We start from the raw sequence: 24,759 nt of genomic DNA on the forward strand, positions 1-24,759 counted from the left end.
AACTATTGAATTAATGCTGTATTTTCTTATTTATTTGTACCGGTTGGAAATATGCTAGGTGGACCAAATTTCTCTTCGATTCTTTTGTTGGTCCTATAAACAAATTTTTGTTTACAAAATTTACTAAATTTCAAAAATGCACAAAATTTTAGTAAATTTACTAAATTTAAGAAATTTGTAAAATTTGCTAAATTTGTATTAAATTTTGTAACGTAAAAAATTTAGTAAACATTTTTGTACATTATCATGTGCAAAAATTTCGTTGGACTAAAATGTGTCGCACATTTGTTTTAAATGTTTAAATAAAAAGTAAGTGTAGTACAACAGAAGTAAATTGAACATAAAAAAAATATCTATTAATCTAGAGGTCTTGATTTAAAATTAAGCATATAAAAGTATTATGACATCGTAATGTGCTGGATTATCACAAAGATATTAAAAAACAGCCTAGTCATGCTGTTTTGTCAATTGATTCAAGAAGCAAAGAAGTACATAATCAAATTTCAAAACATTATTTTATTTAAATCCGATATTTTTCTAAAACATTTTGGTACTTTTCTTTTAAAGTTGTAATTTTTTTTATTTTGAAATTGAACTATAAATATTTAAAAAAATATGTAACAAAATTTATTATTAAGCAGTACTCCGGAAAAACGGACCCACATCGAATAACTTTTGATCCAAAGATCAGATCTTGACCCTCCAGGAATCAATCCTACTGGTCAGTCTAACGGGTGACCACAACTTATGCTAGACGATATTTCAAGTTACGAAATCAATCATAAGAAAGTAATTTTTCTGAATAAATGTACATTTTTTCTACGGATTCGGCTTTTTGACTCACAAACTATAGATAGTAGCTACAATCTGGGAAATATGGTATCCCTTAGTTCGTTCATTAGATTCTTTTAAAGCTTGGACCCCTTAATGTTAATTTTTGTGTATTTCATTATATCTCGAGAACATTTTAAGCGAATCAAAAGTTTTTGAACACAATACTAAAATTCGTTTATCCATGCATAATTCCTTGCAAAAAATAAATTTTTGTGAGTATCAATTACTTATATTATTTTTTAAATAGTAGTAAAAACAATTTTGAATAGTAAGGTAAAAAAAATTTCCCATCACATTAAAGTGTGTAATTTTACAAGGCAAAATGCAAAGTTTGAGCGAAATCGGTTGAATAGTTTCTGAGAAATCGAATTTTAACTGCACTAATCTTTTCAAATTTGATTTCGAACTATTCGGAAGATTTAGTTCAAGTTTTGTTTTGTCGTGTAAAATTACATATTATGAAATAATGTAAAAAATTTTATAATTTATAATTAAAAATGTTTTTGACTATTACTAAAAAAATAACATAAAATAATAAGTATTTACAAAAATTTATTTCTTGCATTGAATTATCTTTAAAAAAAACACATTTCCCTGATTGTGATTATCCCCTGTGCTTTGGGGATCGGAAATCCAAATCCGTCGAAAAAAATGTATGTTTATTCATGGAAAGTATATTTCTGTGTCAGATTTAGTAACTTAAAACATCGTCTGCACTAATTAATTAGCATATTTGAGGTTGGAAAATTATGATTGTGGTACGGACTGCATAGATCCGATCATTAGATCAGAAGTTATTCAGGGTGATCCATTTGTTTTTGTTTCTTTTTCTTTTTGCATTTTACATAAAGGAATAAAAATAATTTATTTTACTTTTCTGCAGAAACAATTTCTGATAAAATGTGTTTTTTTTTTTAATTGCGAGAAAAAAGTAATAATTACACATTGTCTGAGAATAGTTTACAGGATGAATACGAAGCTACGTATTTTAAGAATGGTAGAATAAATGACATGGGTGTAAATGGCATAATATAGAATATTTATTTACTAAATACACAATCAATTAAGTTAGATGTTGGCAAAATTAAAAGGTGATGGAATGATAGAACCATTTAGAGAAGGACAAATAGACAGATAGTAATTAAAAAATTTCTTCTAACAATCGTTGACTCAACACCAATGTATTGAGGAAGTGTTCTCACGATTTAGATGAGTTAAGAATATCAGGTTTATTATTATTTTATAACTTTATTCAATATTAACGAATACACAAATGATTTTTAATTTAGTTATAGTCTATATCCTGTTGCAAGTTAAGAAAAAAACCATTATGCCTATGGAGAAGGCCTGTTTGCATTTATGTGCACGCCAAAAGGCCGCCAAGTTCCAAGCCCGAACGAATAGCAACATCGCCAACCCTTGAAACAAATTAGCACGACCTTCTTTTTGCTTATGAAAATAGTATTTCTGCATAACGAGTTTAACTTTTAAAAGCTTTTATATTGTTTTGAAAGCATAATTATATAATTTGATAGTTAAATGAAACGGAACTATATGAAGTGGCGGATGATTACTTGAATCCTTTACCGCAATCGTCTTTTCTTAACTTGCAACGGAGTATAATGTCGTTTGCAGAAAAGATTTTTAAATTTTTATTGTAATAGGTTATAATTAACATTTATTACCTAATAGTGATTACATGATATTGTGTCAAACGATACTCATTAAACGGTGCCTTGTTTCAAAAAGAAAAAAAAGGTATAAGAGAAATAAGTATATTTATTGTCCGCAGACTGCAAAAAGAAGCTAAACATAATCTCACGGAAAAAAATATTTCAAAATATGCACAATAAATCAACTACTTCTCGATATTAGAACTACCGAATGATTCTAATTTCGTAGTTTAAGAGTTTGTTGTTCAGAATTATTGAAGTTTGCACTAAAAAATTCTGGATTAAATTACAGTAAAAAGTACCAGCATTTAGTGTGTAGTGTTTCTTACATAACATTTATTTATTTAATACATTTCTACCGTAATATTATGCACACAGTATGTCATAGACTTTTGTAATAAAACCATCTTTGAGTAAATATAGTTTATCTTTATTTATTTTAGCACTATTAATTAGTTTTTCTAATTGCAGTAGAATATTCCTTTCGGTTTTGTGCAAAATTCTTTAGTGTTTTTCAGTGCTGATTTATTGATTATTATTTTTTTTGTCCTTTCCTTAAAAAGAACGGGAATCCAGCTTGTAAAAATACAAAAAAGATCTAAAGTCTCTTTTTTTTAAATTTATAGAAAGCTTAATTTGATTTAATTTTTCAAGAAATTTTTTGACAAAAATCTACACAAATCATAAAAAAATTTAGCAATTTATAATTTAGAAAGAAAAAATTTTATAGTAATGAAGTAAAATTTTTATTCTTAAATGCAAAGAAAAAATGCATGAAGTTTAAATTTAAATTATATAACTACCGATGTTTATAGAAATTTATCTCATATCCTTATCGCAACAGAAAATTATAAACTACTTTACGAATATCTAAATTTCAGTCGAATATCAAAACTCATTTTGTTAGTGTGTGTGTAGATTTACACGAAATAGTATTGACATTATACTTTTTTATCCTACCTATGTGTCGTATTAATAAGAATGTTACAATAGTTGAATTTCGTTGAAGATAAAAAAATGGAAATCCTATATTTATGTGCATTCGTCTCTAATTAAATTCAGTATTCCTTTTAATTTTTTGTTGTTAGTAAGGGGTGTGTTTCTTGCTATACATAAAATTCGAATGGTGATGTCGCAGTTTTCCATTGTTGTCCTTTCATTTCTTTTAGCCAGAAAATCATGTGGAAGGATCCAGCTTTTCCTCATTCAATTCCATATTATTTTGGTCATAAAATTAATAAAAGTTATAAGGCTATTGTTTTTTTATAAATATTTTTCTACCCCTGGTTTGAAGTTATTTCCCTGCACCGCTATTACCACGCTTTTAATCCAAGAGTTTAAAGCTAAGAGAATTGTTGTTTTTTGTAAATGTGTCTAATTGTTTCTTAGAGAATTGTTTTTCTGCCAAGAGAATTACGAAAAAATCATCAGGGTTAATGAGCGGCAGTGAGCAGGAGGATTAGCCTCCTGATGAGTGAAACAAATTACAAATCCAATGAAATCACATATGACTGAATCGTTGCCAACTAAGGTAACGAAATGCCAGCAATTTTGGTACCACGTAAAATGACGTAATACATGTAATTTTGTTTCATAGAATTAACATTGATTGATTTCATTCATGCCACTTATGTTATTCTTACAACTGATGTAATGTTTTCTTTCATGCATTTAATTTTCATCAAATGTTCCTACCATTCGTACAGAAGAATGCAATGTGAATTGCTCAAAAAAAAACTGTCCACAAATAAGATGCAGGACAGGTTACAAGCTTGTAACACCGAAATGCGGCTGCTGTGAAGAGTGCCAAAAAATTAAAGGTAATTATTCAATTCATTTAATTTTTTTAAAGAATGAAAAGAGATAACTTTTGCATGTTAAAAATATCATCAAAAATATTATCAAAAAATAATGAATACTCTGAAAGTAATAATGAAGCCCCACAAAAACTTATATCGACTTGAAATTTAAAAATACCAAAAAATTATCGCTATAAATAATCTTTGTCACTGTAAAATTTCTTTGAATACATAAATCTCTATGTAACGTCGGATAAAGGGGAAATTTGTATTTTTCTGTGCTGCAACAGTTATCAGTTGTAAGCGAAAAATATATATAGGGTATCAGTAAAAATTGTGTAATGTTTTCTGAAGATAAATTCAGACAAAAAAAATATATTAATATGACTATTAACTTTTTAACATATTAATATTCCTTTAACTTATTAAGTTTTATAAATTTTTTATAAAAAGAAATAAGCTATCGGGAAAGAATTATAAAGCTCATTATTTTTCAGGGGAGTGACACTTTAACTACGAAAAATAAGTATCAGTACTGTTTCTAGGTGCATATGAAATTAACAGAAGATGACAGTAGTCAAAAATGTATAATCGTTTCATTCGAATATTTAAAAAGATTTATTTAAATAGTCAACCATAAAACTGAATTAAATTCAGTGTCGAGGATTTTTTTTCTCAACTAGCTTCTTAATTTGCAACAAAATATGTACACAATATAGTACAAACATAATTAATATTTTATTTGCACGTTAAAATGCAAAATCATAAGGGAAAACATTTCCACTATCATTTAATTGTATTAGTATTTATGTTTAGGGTAATTCTTTTGTATGAAAGGCCAAAAAATAGCATTATAGCTTCATTTGGCCATTATTCATAATATCTAGAATCATGTAATATTTTTTCTTCTGTTTTATTAATTCTTGAAACTTATTTTCTCAATACTACAAGACACTTGTGGAAAAGATGAAGTTTATAATGATTGCGGATCTGCATGTCCCGAAACTTGTGCCAACTTGGGAAAAAATCAAGTCTGTACTTTACAATGCGTCGAAGGTTGTTTCTGTAAAGAAGGACTAGTTAGAAATGACAGCGGTAAATGTATTAACCCAAATGAATGTCCAAAAAGTAAGAATTTTTAATTTGAAATTTATAAATTGCTTTAGTGTATCATTTCATTTTTATTGTAGTGTTAGAGTTAACTATCTTTATAAATATAAGTTCCATGTAAACTCAGAAAAAGACTAATTTTGTTTTTGCTAGTGGTGTGGCGTAACCACCACTACGAAAATTAAACATCAATTCACTGGTATATAAGACATGCTAACATGATTCAATCACGAGGTACCTTTTGATAGATAACGGTCGGCCTGGTCGTGAACTCCGCCCCCAATTGGAGACCACCGAACGTGATTTGTACACGCAGTAACGCCTACTTCGCAAAAATCTTGACAGTAACGCAGTTTCGTCAATTAATTCAAGAAGCAAGAAATAAATTGAGAGTCAAGTCTGCTATCCAGCTTTGTGTTAAAATACAAATATTTGAACTAATCAAAGACGCAGTTTTCTCGGGAAGTACAGATTCAAATTTCGAAATATTATTTTGTTTAAATCCGATATTTTTCTAGAGCATTTCGGTTCCTTGTTTTAAAAATAGTTTTTATTTTGAAATTGAATTATAAATATTTAAAAAAAAAATTTTTGCAAAATTTATTTATACGCAGTGTGCCAGAAAAACGAACCCACATCGAATAACTTTAACTGAAGATCGGATCTTGACGTTCTAGGACTCAATCTTACTGGTTTAACGGGTGACCACAACTATGCTAGACGATATTTTAAGTTACGAAATAAATCACAAAACGCAATTTTTCTGAATAAGTATAACTTTTTTCTACAAATTCGGCTTTCTGACCCTCAAACTATGGAGGGTAGCTGGAATCTGGGAAATATGGTTTCATTTATTTCGTTATTTACATACTTTTAAGGCTTGGACCCCTTAATGTTAATTTTAATTTTTGCGTATTTCATTATATCTCGAGAACATTTTAAGCGAATCAAAAGTTTTTGAACACAATTCTAAAATTCGTTTATCCATGCATAATTCCATGCAAAAAATAAATTTTTGTGAGTATTTATTGCTTACATTATTTTTTTAAATAATAAGAAAAACAATTTTGTATAGTAAGGTATAAAGATTTTCCAATCATATTAAAGTATACAATTTTACTAGGCAAAATGCAAAGTTTGAATGAAATCGGTTGAATAGTTTCTGAGATATCGAATTTTAACTGCACTAATCTTTTAAAATTTGATTTCGAACTATTCGGCCAATTTCGCTCTTATAATTTAAAACGTTTTCGACTATTACTAAAAAATAGTATAAAATAATACAGGTAAATATTCACAATTTTCTTCTTTTTTTTTTTGCACGGAATTATCTTTGAAGAAAAAACACATTTCCCTGATTGCGACTATCCCCTGTGTTTTGGGGATCGGAAATCCAAATCCGTCGAAAAAAATTTATGTTCATTCAGGGAAAGTGCATTTCTGTGTGAGATTTAGTAACTTGAAACATCGTCTGCACTAATTAATTAGCATATTTGAGATTTGAAAATTGTGATTGTGGTGCAGAAAGTAAAGATCCGATCATTAGATCAGAAGTTATTCAGGGTGACCCATTTTTTTGTTTTTTTCTTTCCATTTTACATAAAGGAATAAAAATAATTTATTTTTCTCTTCTGCAGAAAAAATGTCTGATGGAATGTGTTTTTTTTATTGCGAAAAAAAATTTATAATTACACATTGTCTAAGAATAGTTTACAGGATGGATACGAAGCTACATATTTTAAGAATGGTAGAATAAGTGACATGGGTGCAAATAGATATAATATTGAATATTTATTTGCTAAAATGCACAACCAATTAAGTTAGATGTGCGCAAAATTAAAAGGTGATAGAACGAGAGAACCATTTAGAGAAGGACAAATAGACTGAGAGTCAATAAAAAATTTCTTCTAACAATCGCTGACTCAACTGGAAAGTATTGAGGGAGTTTTCTTACGATTTAGATGAGCTAAGAATATCGGGTTTATTATTATTTTATAACTTTGTTCAATATTAACGAATACACAAATGATTTTTAATTTAGTTATAGTCTATATCCTGTTGCAAGTTAAGAAAAAAACCATTATGCCTATGGTGAAGGCCTGTTTGCATCTAAGTGCACGCTAAAAGGACACCAAGTTCCAAGCCCGAATGAATTTCAATATCGCGAACTCTTGCCAACAACAAAGCACGATCTTCTTTTTGCTTATAAAAATAGTATTTCTGCATAACGAGTTGAACTTTTAAAAGCTTTTATATTGTTTTAAAAGCATAATTATATAATTAGATAGCCAAATATAGCGGAACTATATGCAGTCGCGGATGATTACTTAAATCCTTTACCGCAATCGTCTTTTCTTAACTTGCAACGGAGTATAATGTCGTTTGCAGAAAAGATTTTATAATTTTTATTGTAATAGGTTATAGTTAACATTTATTACCTAATAGTGATTGCATGATATTGTGTCAAACGATGCTCATTAAACGGTGCCTTGTTCCAAAAAGAAAAAAAAGGTATAAGAGAAATAAGTATATTTATTGTCCACAGACTGCAAAAAGAAGCTAAACATAATCACACGGAAAAAATATTATTCAAAATATGCACAATAAATCAACTACTTCTCGATATTAGAACTACCGAATGATTCTAATTTCGTAGTTTAAGAGTTTGTTGTTCAGAATTATTGAAGTTTGCACTAAAAAATTCTGGATTAAATTACAGTAAGAAGTACCAGCATTTAGTGTGTGGTGTTTCTTACATAACATTTATTTATTTAATACATTTCTACCGTAATATTATGCACACAGTATGTCATAGACTTTTGTAATAAAACCTTCTTTGAGTAAATATAGTTTATCTTTATTTATTTTAGCACTATAAATTAGCCTTTCTAATTGCAGTAGAATATTCCTTTCGGTTTTGTGCAAAATTCTTTAGTGTTTTTCAGTGCTGATAAATTGATTATTATTTTTTTTTGTCCTTTCCTTAAAAAGAACGGGAATTCAGCTTGTAAAAATACAAAAAAGAACTAAAGTGTCTTTCTTTAAAATTTATAGAAAGCTTAATTTGTTTTAATTTTTTAAGAAATTTTTTGACAAAAATCTACACAAATCATAAAAATTTTTAGTAATTTATAATTTATAAAAAAATTTTATAGTAATGAAGAAAAAATGTAATGCTTAAATGCAAAGAAAAAATGCATGAAATTTAAATTTAAATTATATAACTACCGATGTTTATAGAAATTTATCTCATATCCTTATCGCAACAGAAAATTATAAATTACTTTACGAATATTTTTAAATTTCAGTCGAATATCAAAACTCATTTTGTTAGTGTGTGTGTAGATTTACACGAAATAGTATTGACATTATACTTTTTTTATCCTACCTATGTGTCGTATTAATAAGAATGTTACAATAGTTGAATTTCGTTGAAGATTAAAAAATGGAAATCCTATATTTTGGTGCATTCGTCTCTAATTAAATTCAGTATTCCTTTCAATCTTTCATTTCTTTTAGCCAGAAAATAATGTGGAAGGATCCAGTTTTTCCTCATTCAATTCCATATTATTTTGGTCATAAAACTAATAAAAGTTATAAGGCTATTGTTTTTTTATAAATATTTTTCTACCCCTAGTTTGAAGTTATTTCCCTGCACCGCTATTACCACGCTTTTAATCCAAGAGTTTAAAACTAAGAGAATTGTTGTTTTTTCTAAATGTGTCTAATTGTTTATCAGAGAATTGTTTTTCTGCCAAGAGAATTACGAAAAAATCATCAGGGTTAATGAGCGACAGTGAGCAGGGGGATTAGCCCCCTGATGAGTGAAACAAATTACAAATCCAATGAAATCACATATGACTGAATCGTTGCCAACTAAGGTAACGAAATACCAGCAATTTTGGTACCACGTAAAATGACGTAATACATGTAATTTTAGTTCATAGAATTAGCATTGATTGATTTCATTCATGTCACTTATATTATTCTTATAACTGATGTATTGTTTTCTTTCATGCATTTAATTTTCATCAAATGTTCCAACCACTCGCACAGAAGAATGCAATGTGAATTGCTCAAAAAAACACTGTCCACAAATAAGATGCAGGACAGGTTACAAGCTTGTAAAACCGAAATGCGCCTGCTGTGAAGAGTGTCAAAAAATTAAAGGTAATTATTCAATTCATTTAATTTTTTTAAAGAATGAAAAGAGATAACTTTTGCATGTTAAAAATATGATCAAAAATATCATAAATGAATAATGAAAACTCTAAAATTAATAGTGCGGCCCCCACAAAAACTTATATCGACTTGAAATTTAAAAATACCAAAAAATTATCACTATAAATATTCTTTATCACAATAAAATTTCTTTGAATACATAAACCTTTATGTAACGTCGGAAAAAGGCGAAATTTGTATTTTGCTGTGTTGCAACAGTAATCAGTCGTAAGCGAAAAATATATATAGGATGTCAGTAAAAATTGTGTTAAGTTTTCTGAAGATAAATTCAGACAAAAATAATATATTAATATGACTAGTAACTTTTTAACATATCAATATTCTTTTAACTTATTAAGTTTTATACATTTCTTATAAAAAGAAATAAGCTATCGGGAAAGAATTACAAAGCTCATTATGTTTCAGGGGAGTGACACTTTAACTACTAAAAATAAGTATCAGTACTGTTTCTATAAAGGTGCATATGAAATTAACAGAACATGATAGTGGTCAAAAATGTAGAATCGTCTCCTTCGAATATTTAAAAAAGATTTGCCTAAATTTTCAAAAATGCAACTGAATTAAATTCAATATCGAGGATTTATTTTCTCAACTAGCTTCTTAATTTGCAACAAAATATGTACACAAAATTGTACAAACATAATTAATATTTTATTTGCACGTTAAAATGCAAAATCATAAGTGAAAACATTTCCACTGTCATTTAATTGAATTAGTATTTATGTTCAGAGTAATTTTTTTGTATGAAAGGCCAAAAAATAGCATTATAGCTTCATTTTGCCGTTATTCATAATATCTTGAATCATGTAATATTTTTTCTTTTGTTTTATTAATTCTTGAAATGTATTTTCCCAATACTACAAGATACTTGTGGTAAAGATGAAGTTTATAATGATTGCGGATCTGCATGTCCCAAAACTTGTGCCAACTTGGGAAAAGATCAAGTCTGCACTAAGCAGTGCGTCGAAGGTTGTTTTTGTCAAGAAGGATTAGTTAGAAATGACAGCGGTAAATGTGTTCACCCAAATCAATGTCCAAAAAGTAAGAATTTTTTTTTTGTTTGAAATTTATAAATTGCTTTAGTGTATCATTTTATTTTTATTGTAGTGTAAGAGTTAACTATCTTTATAAATATAAGTTCCATGCAAACTCAGAAAAAGACTAATTTTGTTTTTGCTAGTGGCAACGTTATTGAAATTAACAATGAGTTTGTTGCAAGTAGCAAATATCTAAAGTATATTATTAACAATTGTGAAAAGCAATCTGGATATAAGTTTAAACTTAAAAAAATGACAATAAATAAAATAAACGAAAAATGGAAGTGACTTTCTTGTTTTTAATCGAGTATTTTTGTACATATTTTCTGAAAAAAAATATTCCATGGAAAGAGCTACCAAAATAATTACTGTTGGTGATGTAAGTGAATTTAACTTTTGAAAATGAATGCCAGACTGCACTGACGGGCATATGAAATAAAAAAGAATGATTGCCTGTTGTAAGAAAGCTGTTAAGAGTCCCGTCAATGCCGAGGACGCAGATGTATCTCACACTGAGCGTGTGTATTTTGAGACCATGTTGACATGGAGTATACAAAAATTGGAGCATATTTATGAATTTCGAAATTTAAAAAAGATCTGTTCAATTTTAAAACAATATATTAAATTTAATTGAATGTCGGGGGTTTACTCTTTCAGTAAGTATCTGATTTTTAAAATATTGCTGTAAAAAAAGTCAGAAAACTAATTTATATTTATTGCGTCTTGTTAAAATGCAAGATTATAATTGATAACATTTTCAATATTATTTAAATATGTGATTGTGGGTAGAGTAATATTTCTGTATAACAGAGCAGAAAATAGAAATTTATCTTATATTTAGCTTTATTTTTCCATTTTTTATATCATCTAAAATAATATGTTCTTTTGTTGTTGTTGTTATATTGATTTTCTTAACTTGTGTTCTCAGAACCATCAGACACTTGCGGGAAAAATGAAGTTTACAGTGAATGTGGCTCTACATGTCCTAAAACTTGCGCTAATTTAGGAAAAAATCAAGTCTGCTCTTTTCTATGCGTCAAGGGTTGTTTTTGTCGAGAAGGAATGGTTAGAAATGACAAGGGTGAATGTATACAACCAAGTCAATGTCCAAAAAGTAAGAGATATTTTTACAACTGCTTAAATTAATTTATTGTAACTGTAATATTTTTATAGAGATTTAAGAGAGCAAAAACAAAGGCTAACGGAAGCAAGAACAAAATATACTACAGTGTGATAGATTAAAAAAACCTTGATGGCACTCAGACGTAGTTTTCAGACGTAGTTTTTTGAGAAGAACTGCTTGAATCCGTCACTCAAAAAGTTCGGATAACCATTTTACGTTAACTGAATCTTCAATTTCACACTTGATACAGAAGTCTTAGCGGGTCGTTGAAAACTCTGCATTTGCGTAGCTTAAATCTAAACTAAACTACAACCTTGTTGAATTTTATTTGTTTAATTTAAAATAAATTTAAACTAAAATAAATTAATTAATTTTATTTTATTAATTTAAAATTAATTTAAAATGAATTAATTAATAATTTTTAATTCTTTATAGCACTAGATACGGAAAGGCTTGTCCTCTTTGCTTAGGATATGTATTAACATAATTATTCTTTAAATTAACATTTTGAAATCTTTGCCATTATTTTCGCGTTACTCGTATTAGTACATGAATGTACATTTTAAGTTTGGCTCTAGTAGAGAATGGAGTCCCCGTGCTTTGGAAATAATTTTCACTCAGTTTTGTTGAAATCCAATTTCTTGTCACCATGATATATATATATATATATATATATATATATATATATATATATATATATATATATATATATATATATATATATATATATATATATATATATATATATATATATATATATATATATATATATATATATATATATATATATATATATATATATATATATATATATATATATATATATATATATATATATATATATATATTTTGTCGTCGGCCTTCTGAGCCCAAGTCTGCGGGTTCGATCCCCGGCCCAGACACCGGATTTTCGGGATGCAGAAAATCCTCAGCGGCCATGTCGTATGATTATACGGCATGTAAAAGATTCCTGGAGTGCCTTATTGGCTCTTGGCATTTCCGGCAAAATTAAATTCCTAGTGCACTTTAGCATCCAAATAGAGTCTCGGTGCTGCCATCTAGTGTGGCAGAAACTAGATGTCCAAATTAACATGACCAACGGCATCTCACCCATTGTGGTGGTCCTGAAAGAGTGGATACCACCTCTGGAGAACGCACTAGGTCTGCTCATCGGCAAGACCGATAATGCAGCTCATTGGAAATAAAAAAAACTTTTCATTCTTAGCTTTAAATGAATTACTGCAACTTTTGTTTACCATTATTTATTAGTTCTTGGTTTATTTACGTATACATATATTCATTTACTTTCAAATCGCCGAAAATAAGAGGGGCTTCCTGTTGTAAACTATTACAGTAAATTTCAAATAAAGTTGAATATGGTTCATATATTATTAATTATGGAATAACGATTGAAATTTGAAAAACATGGACAATATGCTTGTGCTTTTCACTACAGATAAAATATAATTCCCCATATATTTTATTAACTTTAAGCTAATGCAGAATATGAATGAAAATTAACCTTCCTGTAATCTTGAATCTTGTGGTAAAAGATTTCGTTAAAGATTCCTTTGAGAAAAATTATTTTCTGAGAGGAAAAAGTTTTAATTAAGAATATCTTTATAGTTGCACAACTTAATAACACAAGTTAATTTTCTGATTATATGTAATGCTCACTGGATTATACTGGTTTACACATATAGAAAATGTATGGCAAAAGATACCAGAGTATGAAAGATTTCGCTATATTTCTGGCTCTACAGGGAACATCGAAACAGGAGCGCTTTGGGAATTACTTTGGTAAAATTAACAATTAAATATAGATTTGTTATGAGTGATAATGTGATAATTAGTAATTTATTATTAAAACATGGTAAAAAACATTTTTTCGACTAATTTCATTTTTCAATTTTGCATTTTTTACTAGATGAGTGGTAATAAGAATTATTTTGAAAACCCAAATTTCCTTTAAACCGTTATTACACAAACGGAAAAATTACCAAATGAATGGTTCTTATACTTTATATTTTGGTTAATTAGAAATACCATTTTTTTAATAAACAGTAAAGTTATTTTCCCGACATTTTTTCCTTGTATATTTAATTAAATTATTTTCGCTTGAATTCATATTTATTAAAATTAATTAGCGACATTTCTTTTAAAACGTTTTTACTTATATAAAACGACCTATAAAAGTAAAATATAAGAAACAGATAACAATTTCATCACAGACAGATAATGATAGATTAGAACAATAATAAGCTTCATCCACTAAAAAGAACTAAAACGCAAAAAAATAAATAAATATACATTTATGTATAATGAATATTAATTTTTTTCTTTTCAGGCTCATGTAAAAATACTCAAGAAGATTCTACTTCTGATTCGGAGTCAGATGAAGGAGACTAACATGTGAATTATTATTGATACACAAGCTATTTGTTTTTTTTCTACGGAAGAAGTATACTGAATAAAATTTTTAAATGAAACGTAACTTTGAATTTCTGTAGACTTTTTTGCAAAAATTAATTATTAGTATAGTTTATTTGAATGATTTAATAGTTAGAATTGCTTCGACTAAAGTAAAGTTTCGAAATTTATATTTAGGAGAGATTTATTAAGTTTGAATAATATTTTAAATAATATTTTAATATTTTATATTTTAAATGTCTTATATGTTTTATATTTTAAATGTCTTAGATAAGACATTAAAAATAATATTTTAAATGTCTTATCTAAAATTTTTGTTCATGGTCTGTTTTCTTTCAGATTCAAAATTTTGTAATTTTACTAAATTTTATATGTTTTCTTTTTAATATTAAAGACAATACATTTACATATCAAGAATAAAATAGTCTCAAAATGCAATGGTGTAATTTCTTTTTATTATATTGATATTAAGCAAGTTATTTATCAAGTATTAAGTATACCAAGTATATTTTCCAGCTTCATTTCACTTTCCTTGAGATTATTCATTTCAAGTATAAAGCATAATATCTTTCCTGTATACACTTGAAAGAAAAATATAGCAAATATCGAATTCATTTCTTTTAGGGTTTTTTAATAAATCTACATATTTTTGTGATTTTTAGTGCTAAGTTGAAACAAAAAACGAAAAATATATTACTAAATTGAGCACAAAAAAAGTTAACTCACATTTTTTTTCCTAATTTTATTTTTTAACTCGCAATATAAAGTTTCGCTGGACATTATGAAATTTCAATATTTAGGTCTTAATCACTAATTTTGCTTGCGCTATAACTGTACTGTACAAAGATTAGTTCCCAAAACGAATCTTGGATACGTAATAAATTGTTTGAGCGTATATAAAAAAATGCGTATTTCTTAACAAAAGTTTAAATTACTTCAGCTTCAAGAGTAATTTATACCCAAAAAATAATGTCATCAAATCGCTGTGATCCTGATTAACCCATCGAACTACTGTGAACTATGAGAAATTTAGCCCGACCTGCCCTAATTTAGGGCATACGGGTAAATGTTTATTGAAATGCAAAAAACAGTACAAAACAAAAAATACATAAAAATCCATAAAGTACATGCAACAACTTATGTACATGGTGAGCGAGTAAGATAGTATGACAGAGCAAATAAAACATAAAACAGTATGACATATTCAATAGCTGTGCGTACTGCCAGCTAAAAATTTTGTAACAGGACTTTCTTCATCAGGGTTAAGGATCTTTATAAAAAATGAATCATAAAAACTACACAGAATAACCTATGAATAAAAAAAAAATTAACGGATTTAAAACTAGAGGTCAAATGACCCTTATAGAGTTAAAAGATATCAATATTTATAATAGTTGGAACAGTAAAACACAGTACGATTGACAAAAAGCTTCACAATGGATAAAAGTGCTCAAAGGAGAAGATGTTAGTTGTGCAAGTTCAATGCGTCTTCCAGGGTCCTTTTAAGAATGTATTTGATTGTTGTTCTGCAGGCCAGGTTTGAGAATAATTGATGGTCAATACTGAGAGCTATAAGCTATCTAAGGTACATAGGTTTGCTGAAATCAATTTTAAAACTCGAGCAAAGTAGAATTGGAAATATAAGGAGTCAAGAAAACGTACAATCCAAGAAATTTTGCATTTTTTGGGAAAAAGCAGAGATAACTAAAAATTAAATAAAAAATTGCATCCATCTTTAAAATCTTTACAAAAAGCAAAGACACATTCAAAACCTATCGACACTGTAGAAAATTCAGACCAAATTACAGTATAAAGATTGTACATTCAATTAGAGTGATTCAGTGATTTTACGGTAATCGTTACTGTAAAATTTACTATTGATCAGATTTTTCGTTCCGTAACATGTTTCGTTAAAAATGAATTTTACCATTTACGTTAAAAAAAAAATTAAATAGCACCAGGAGTACCGGTACTATTTAATGTAATTTGATGCGAAAATTCTTATAGATCCATGAGAGGTAATTAGAAGACTTTCAACCAAACCTTGATGTTTGCTTTACAAAATTCACTCTTTTAAAGTAGAAAATTTGGGGCAGAGGAGAAAATTGATGAAATGTGAACATGGTTTGATGCACTAGCTCGATACTACTTTGTCAGTGCTTCATCATAAAATTTTAAGTAAAGCATCTTAAGGTAAGGCATCATAAGATTTTAGGTAACGTCACCAGAAATCAGCAAAAATCACTAAAATTAATATGTTTCGTTGATAAGCGGGCTAAATACAAAATTAATGACATCGATGATGTATCTATGCAAATTTTTCTAGGTGATTTCAAAATACATACCTTATCTTCCTGGAGAAAACTATAAAGGAGTCTTGTAATTGTGCTTCAAATTTATGAAATTTGTCACGCGAAACAAAATATCTTTCTGAGGTTAAAACAAAGAATTTTTCTGGTGTTTTATTTTATCTGTAGCACTGAGGAACGCATGTTTTCGTTTCTATTGCCTAATATTTTTTAACAGATTATAGATATTTTTGTATCCCAGATTTTAAATCAGCAATCTGATTATTTCTCAAATTATCATTTTCCTTTTAATTCTAAATGACCTTTGTAAGTCTATCTTTTGCTGCAATCTACTAGTTTAAATACGTTATATACAACAGGGATCGCATAAATATTGTGTTACTCTCTGAAGAGTTAGAGCACATCAAAACTGAATAGGAACCCATGCTTGGAAATGTCTTCATACGTCGCTAGGGTCGCTTCATTATTATGATCTGTTTCGCTGTACGCTTGTGAACGGGACATAGCAGGAAAGCACCCCTAGACGCGTACCGTGAAATTTCAATTCATGGTGTCTTATGAAATTTCAATCAAAATATCTCCCCTATAAGTTTGTCAAAACATTCACATCATCACCTGCTATTTATAACATTTTTTAACTTGTACATTGCGACAAAAAAAAGACTAAAATTGTCATTTAACAAAAAACTGTAGCTTAAGGAACAAAATTAATTTCAGGTTTGAAATCCCCATGGCTGATTTAGGCAAAATCTAGTATTTGTAAAAATGCAAAAAAAATGTTTACCCCAGGCTAATGTTTCCATTATAGTCACTTACAAAGTAAAAGTAAAGATAATAAGTCTAAAGATATAAACTAAAAATGGTAAAAGTATGGTCAAAAAGTAAAATTATATGTAGCAAAATGTATGGTAAGACTAAACTTTTCGCTCAAATTAAAACCATATTTTCCATTTTACTCTGAGAAAAAGCATAGTCAAAACTACCAAGATTTTGGTAAAATTCACCACGTTTCTGACTCTACGGGAGCATCAAAACGTTCAGTAATTTTTACCAAAGAGCAATGGTAATAATTTCTGGAGAAATTAGCAGTAAAATATTTTTTTATGATACGTGATATAATTTGGTAAATCTAAAATTGTTGTTGCTGTATTGTTGCACGCCCCTATTGGCCAGCAGTGCTAGACCAGGTTCATGACGTTATACACCCTTAAAAAATCCAACACCGTCAATGGATCATCTGCTAAATCCTGTTTGGAGAGCCCCAGGCATGCGAGGATGTGGTGAGGCGAAGCCTGGTTTGAAGAACAGTTGGTACAAATTTCAAAGTTCTTTGATCCTTTCAAAAACTTCATTGACTTAATGTGACCACTTCGAAAGCGGGCAAGAATAGTTTGTTCCTGTCTAATAAAATCTTGGTCCAGGGAACCTCCAGGTCGAGAAAACTGATACCATGGTTGCTTTGGGGAGACATTCCAAGTGGTCTTGTTTTTGTGTTTTATTTATGAGACGATTTCCAAAAAGGTGAGGGGTGCTGACGGCACACAGGCCTTGCAAGCATCAGCTTTAGCAAAGTGTCCGCAATCTCGTTTCCTTCAAGATCGATGTGGGAAGGAATTCACTACAGATGAATGTGATGTAAAATGGAAAGCCGTTTTAACTTTTGGAGTATTGACACTCCAGCGCTATCTCTCATGCTTTGCCAATTAGTCAACTGCAGTGTTGCACTTCTTCCGTCAGACATAACCCATATCTCGTTTTCGCGGGGAAGAAACACAAGAGAGTCAAGAACTTCATCAATGGCTATTAGCTCACTGTGAAATACTGAGCAGTAGTCGGGATTTCTCTTCTGAATTTTTAAGCCATGGTCTTGCAATTTGATGTAAATTCCACTGCCAGATCGGTTATATTCGTCTCTACCGCCATCCGATAGGCAGGAAGATCAGTCTGTTTGTTCACAAGTACTGGCAAGTCAGGATGGAAAAAGGCACAGTCAAGACCATCCGATGGGTCAAGTCATTGTGCCAGGTGATGAGGTTCTACAGCACCATCGACTAGATTAAAAGATACCATTTGGCTGAAGGGACTGTTTCTCCTGAGTCTCTGGTTATTACACCAATCATCTAAAATTGTTAATTTATCATACCTTAGAGCAGGGATGGGCAAACTTTTTTGGTCGAGAGGCCAAAAATCAAGAAAAAAAATGCTTGGTGGGCCAAGTAAAAACTTCAAAATTTAAGAAAAAAAGGTGATATACAAGTTTTAATTTAAATATTTAGTGAGATGAAGGAAATTGCGATTTCATTTTTAAAAGTTCCTTACGTTAAGGTTGGAAGTGAGATGTGCTTATTTAAAGGAACGAGGCTAAATGCTTGTCTGTTAGTCTACTTCTGAAATTATTTTTTCTAAGGTTCATAGTTGAAAACTCTTGCTCACATATATAAGATTAAGCAAACATGCACTGATTTTCTGAGCATGAAATATTAAATTTCGGAAACTAGCTTTTGATAATGATTTGTAAAACTTTGGAATATTTAGAAACGACTGCTTCAGATGATTGTTAGATTGTCCGCTCTTTGGAGCGTAAAATGCGCAGTCTGCCAAATGGGAAGTGCAATTTACCTATATTAGATTCCATAAGTCAGCTCCTAGAGAGAGACAAGCGCTAGTTAGAGCCAATCTACAGCTATTCTATAAAGAACTTCTGCTTTCAACATTTTACTAATTGAAGCTGTTTGAGCTAACTATTTCCATCAATTTATGTTTTGTAGAACAAAAATAGAGAAAGCAAAAACTTCATCAGTACTTTGTTGAAAAAGGAAAAATAGAAATAATTTTAAACATAGTCGACAAGAAAATGAATGTATATATTGTTTATATTTGCCACTGATCGGCAAATAAAAATTCTATCCGTGGGCCGGATAAAATCTTCCAGAGGGCCACAGTTGGACCGCGGGCCGTAGTTTGCCCATCCCTGCCTTAGAGCAAGCGATAAAAATATTCATTCAGTAAAATTTACATTTTAGTTTTTATCCCTTTTTTTTTTACAAAACGTGTGGTAGTAAGAACTATTATTTAAATATGGCTTTGAAAGCATAATCTTTAAATCCAAAATTTCCAGTAAACCATTACTATATGAACGGAAAAATTACAAAATTAATAGTTTAAATACCGAATATTCTGGTTTCTTAAACCAAGAAAATGCTTTTTAACCAGAATTTCCCCTACCACACATTACTTCAAATTTACCAGAAATTTTTCCCAAAAAACGTTCACTTCTAAGAAATATATGACTGGAAGATCTATGTGCTTGTCTTAAAACAATGATTTAAAGAGATACATTTATTAATTATGCAGAAAATTATTGATTCTATATTTTTTCAAATGTAAATGTATTTTATTTTTTTAGCTCTCGGTTTATGTGTTTTATGAGACTCGTATTTTTTCCTGTTTCGCAGATAAATTTGGGATTTTTTATTTTAAATCATTTTTGGTTCTTTACATTTACTTCTTTACATTCTTACATTTTTTTCCTGAAATTTGAAAATGAACGCATATTTTTGAAGCTCTGAAATATGACGACTCTTATTTCCTATAGGTATATTTTCAAAGGGAATGAATTTACCATCTTTCCATAACCATATTATTGACATAAAAAAATTATATTGAAGTTTAGACATTAAATCTGTTTAGAGCTGTTTGCATGCCATAATTTTTTAATGCTCAAATTTGTCTTTATTTAAAAAATAAAGGCAAACCTGCATATATATATATATATATATCTTTTATATATACCTGTATATATAAAAGATTGCAAAAAAAAATATATTCATCAGTTCCTATCGTTTACTTAAAATTTATAATTTTAGTAACCCTGCTTTCGAAATTTTAATTAAGGTTGTTCTAAAAAAATGCGCCCAACCCAGTCGTATACTTTAATAACATTTACCATTTCTTTTAGCACGAATTTTTTCTGAACAATTCACGCAAATTTTGATATTTCCTGAAATTTCTTAAGCTATACTTGTTAACGTGAACAAAGAGAGAATAGCGTGTGAAACTTATTTTAGAAAATTGTCCAATATATTATAAAAATAAATTGACACCTTCCTACCCATTTGTCATGATAGTTTATACAATAAAACATATATATATATATATATATATATATATATATATATATATATATATATATATATATATATATATATATATATATATATATATATATATATATATATCGTCTGTTCGTGTGTATGTCACTGAACTCCTCCTAAACGGCTGGATTGATTTAAATGAAATTTTCTGTGTACCTTCAGAAGGATTCGAGAATGGTTTAGATTCACAATAGAACATTCTGCCACAAACCGTTCCAGTGGTATCAGCGAAAATAGAAATGGAATTTTCTGATTGGTTAAAAGTTAGCCATTGTTTTAAATTTTGCTGTACACGAATCAGTTTTCAAATATCTTGAAGATAACAACAGTGATATTTTCTATCTTATAGCTCTATTCTTTTAGAAAAGTAAATTACATATACTTTAATATTTAATCATAATTCGGTTCTTTATTTCAGGTGAGCACAAGCACGTAAAATCAACGAGAATAAGTTTCGTAATTATTGGTCGTATCACGGATTTAGTATTGTGAAAACTGTTTAATAAAAATCAAGGCAAAAGCAAATTTTATTCATCTTGCACGCTTTTAATAATTATTTATATTTAGTATGCAATTTTAGTTCAATTTAGTATGCAATTTTTCATTGCTGACAGTTGTCATTTGAAAACTATTAGATTGTTTATTATTACAAAGTTTGCGAATTCACATTCATTTTAATTATTTCATTTAAAAAATAGGAGTAGACTATATTTGAGGGTGCCCCTTGATTCTCACCAAGTTGTGATAGCGGTTGATCTCCAAGCTGGCCGATGTTGAATCCCAATCGTGATTCTGATTCGTTTAAATTTCAGCGTTATTTTTAAATGTTCAACGGTATATGTAATTTCAGAAGTCCGTTAGTTCTATGTTGGATACCGGCTGGTTAGGTTACTTTTGCTTATGATCAATAGGATCGAAGGTATGTGGGCAGTCATAAAAAAAGGACTTTAGAAAAAAATGTCACCGCCATTCCGATATCACAGACGCCATTTTTAATTCGTATTTCGCCGAATTTATGTGGTGATGGAGGAACACAGATTCTATTCATGATAAATTTAGACAGTATCTAACTGCTATTAGAGAATTCTGTGCACCTAAAACTGAGGAAATTCAAGCTTAATGAATAAGTGAGATGTTTTTTTTTTCCTTTTCTTTCTGTGCTTACTCCATTAATTTTTATTTCGATTCAAAATGCATTTTATTGGGTTTGTTAATTTTGCTTACATTGGGTTCATTGCAATTTTATAAAGTTTTGGCCGATGTCTTGCTGAAATTTTCCAATGTATTATTAAAATATCATTATGCTTTGGCAGCCATTCCTGTTACCGCGGTGTTCCGCGCAAACAGGAATGGTAAACATAAGTTACCAATTTCGTCAAGGGGCACCCACAAGTATATTTTTACCAAAAATAGATTTTTGTTTTAAATTTTATCATTATTATATTTCTTATTTAATTTATTTCATTTTTATTGCTTTTTTATTATTTAAAATAAATACGTGAATTTTCGAATTAGCAAATTTGCGACCACTGTCAACTTCTACATTTCTTTTTGTTTGAAAGAGAATATTTGCAAAAATATGCCGCCTAAACAAATCGCTCTTAGTCGATCAACATCTCAAGCACGCAAGACGAGAACTAACCGTGTTTCAGAAAAATCGGAGCAACGGGAAGAAAGACTTGAAACTAATCGAGAACACAATGCTTTAGCCCGTTCCTTAGAAACGTCTGAGAAACAGGAAAGAAGACTGTTAACAAATCAACTACGCACTTATCAAGCCCGTTCGTCGGAAACATCAGAGCAACGGGATGCAAGAATAAAAATCAATCAAGAAACGCACTTCGCTATTCAGACGCTGCCAATACTCTGATTTGAATCTCAGTGCATTTCACTATGATCCGACAACCAACTATAGTCTTTCACCCAAGCGTCATCATCGGAAAAATGGATCAATTATGTATGTTTTGTAGTGCTCTCAAATTTAAGAATGAAACAGCTGGAATTTGCTGTTCTGGAGGCAAAGTGTAACTACCAGATTTAACGTCGCCAGCCGAGCCATTATCAACGTTGTTATCGGGTCAAGCAAATCAATAGAAACTTTTCTTGGAGAATATAGGTCAGTACATCCGTGTTTCCAAATGACTTCATTCGGTGCTGCTACAAGTATCGGTGCGCATATGGACAGCTAGAGTTATTTATTACATTCACATGCAATCCTGCTTGAGCTAAAATTAAAGACCTTTAGTAACTTAGGCAAACATCATCGGATCTTCATGATGCATTATCACACGTGAGTTAAAACAAATATTAAGCTCTAAACTTGGTTTTATTGCGAAAAGTCATGTTTTTAGAGAGACACGGTGTTTGATGCATTCTATTGAACGGCAGAAAAAGAGAATTGCCACATGATTTGGCTTATTGAAAAACTCACACCAGGACAAATTGGTCAGCTCATATCAGCAGAAATATTCATGACGCCAGAATTGATCCAGAATTATTTCAGATCATCATCCAAAATATGTTTCATGGTCGGTGTGCATCACCATACATGTCTGTTTGAAAATGCACTAACGACATCCTAGAGAATTAACTGTTGACACTATCACTGGTTTTTTCACCATTAAATAAAATTCTCTATTCAAATCATAATCACAAATCTCATTTACACACTTAAATACATATATATATATATATATATATATATATATATATGTATATATATATATATATATATATATATTTATATATATATATATATATATATATATATATACATATATATATATATATATATATATATATATATATATATATATATATATATATATACATATATATATATATATATATATATATATATATATATATATATATATATATATATATATATATATATATATATATATATATATATATATATATTTATATATATATATCAGACTATAGTAAAATTTACCGTGCTTTTAGCTCTACGGACACAATAAAAAAACTCTATAATTTTACCGTAGTACTTAATAATAATTTTGGGTAAATTAGCAGCAAAATTTGGATTTATAATATGCCATCAATTTTTCAGATGAGGTTAAATTTGGTAATTAATCATGCTAGCTTTGAGCATGCCTTGAACATTCTTTTTCAATTATATTTACTGTTCAATCTGCTGTAAGTGCTGTAATTTTTAAAACTAAACTTTTCGGTTGACCTTCCTAATAAAAAATGGAGAATTTACCAAATAAAGTTTAAACTCCGTATATTTTAATTTTATCAGCCAGAATAAGGAGATTTTTTCTAGAAATGTCATTACCATACAGTGATGTAATTTTACCACAATTTTTTTCTCTATTTGTATGATAACTTTTTAGAATAAACAGAAAGATGTATGTGATTGTCTTACAACAATGATTTATGGCATAACATTTATTAATAAGCCTAAAAAATGCCAGTCATCTCCTCTACACTAAGATACGAAAATATTGAGAATCGTGATTATTTGCCCAACGAAATTCTTATCAATATATTGAAATAAACATTTTACTGATTTTATAAATTCTAAATATTCAAAAAATTTTAATGGTACAATTACATTTTGCTTTAAAGAATAATCATTTGGTAAACTGTCGTCGGCAATACAAACTCATAACGTCAAATTAATTTGAACAAATAAAACAAATATAAGATAAGTGTTTAAAAAATAGAACACTATTTTCAAAATTACACCTGTCTTTAAACTTAATAATTCAGAATTTATCATTCGATGATGATTTTTATGTCATTAAATAACTGAAAGGTTCGTGTGATTATTACAATAGTTCGTGAGATAGCATCTATATCTTGATTTGATGGAAATTTGTAAGTTGAATCTTAGATTTTAAAATAAAATGAAAAAGCATTGCTATATGCAAATACAATTTTGATATTTTAACACTCGAGAAAAAATCTTTATTGTTTTAATAAATTTCAGAAAGTTTCCAAAACAGTCGTAGAAGCATCATTTTTGGTTTATATAAGGAATAATAACTCACTAGCGTTTTCCTTGTAACCTCAAAAT

General features: G+C 29.0%; 1 protein-coding gene across 1 annotated transcript in view; it reads left to right on the plus strand.

Moving 5' to 3' along the window:
• Window positions 1–14,309, plus strand: part of LOC107452389 (zonadhesin) — a 93,312-nt gene extending 79,003 nt beyond the window's left edge. Inside the window, exons 33-38 of the mRNA XM_087153610.1 lie at window positions 4,214–4,327; window positions 5,258–5,434; window positions 9,473–9,586; window positions 10,523–10,699; window positions 11,624–11,809; window positions 14,166–14,309. Coding sequence (XP_087009736.1) covers window positions 4,214–4,327; window positions 5,258–5,434; window positions 9,473–9,586; window positions 10,523–10,699; window positions 11,624–11,809; window positions 14,166–14,227 — 830 coding nt within the window. The 3' untranslated portion in view covers window positions 14,228–14,309. The remainder of the gene's footprint in view (window positions 1–4,213; window positions 4,328–5,257; window positions 5,435–9,472; window positions 9,587–10,522; window positions 10,700–11,623; window positions 11,810–14,165) is intronic.
• Window positions 14,310–24,759: the final 10,450 nt, after the last annotated feature.

This window comes from Parasteatoda tepidariorum, chromosome 1 (assembly GCF_982258835.1).
Source record: "Parasteatoda tepidariorum strain Cologne lab strain chromosome 1, Ptep-v5.0, whole genome shotgun sequence".
Lineage (NCBI taxonomy): Eukaryota > Metazoa > Arthropoda > Arachnida > Araneae > Theridiidae > Parasteatoda > Parasteatoda tepidariorum.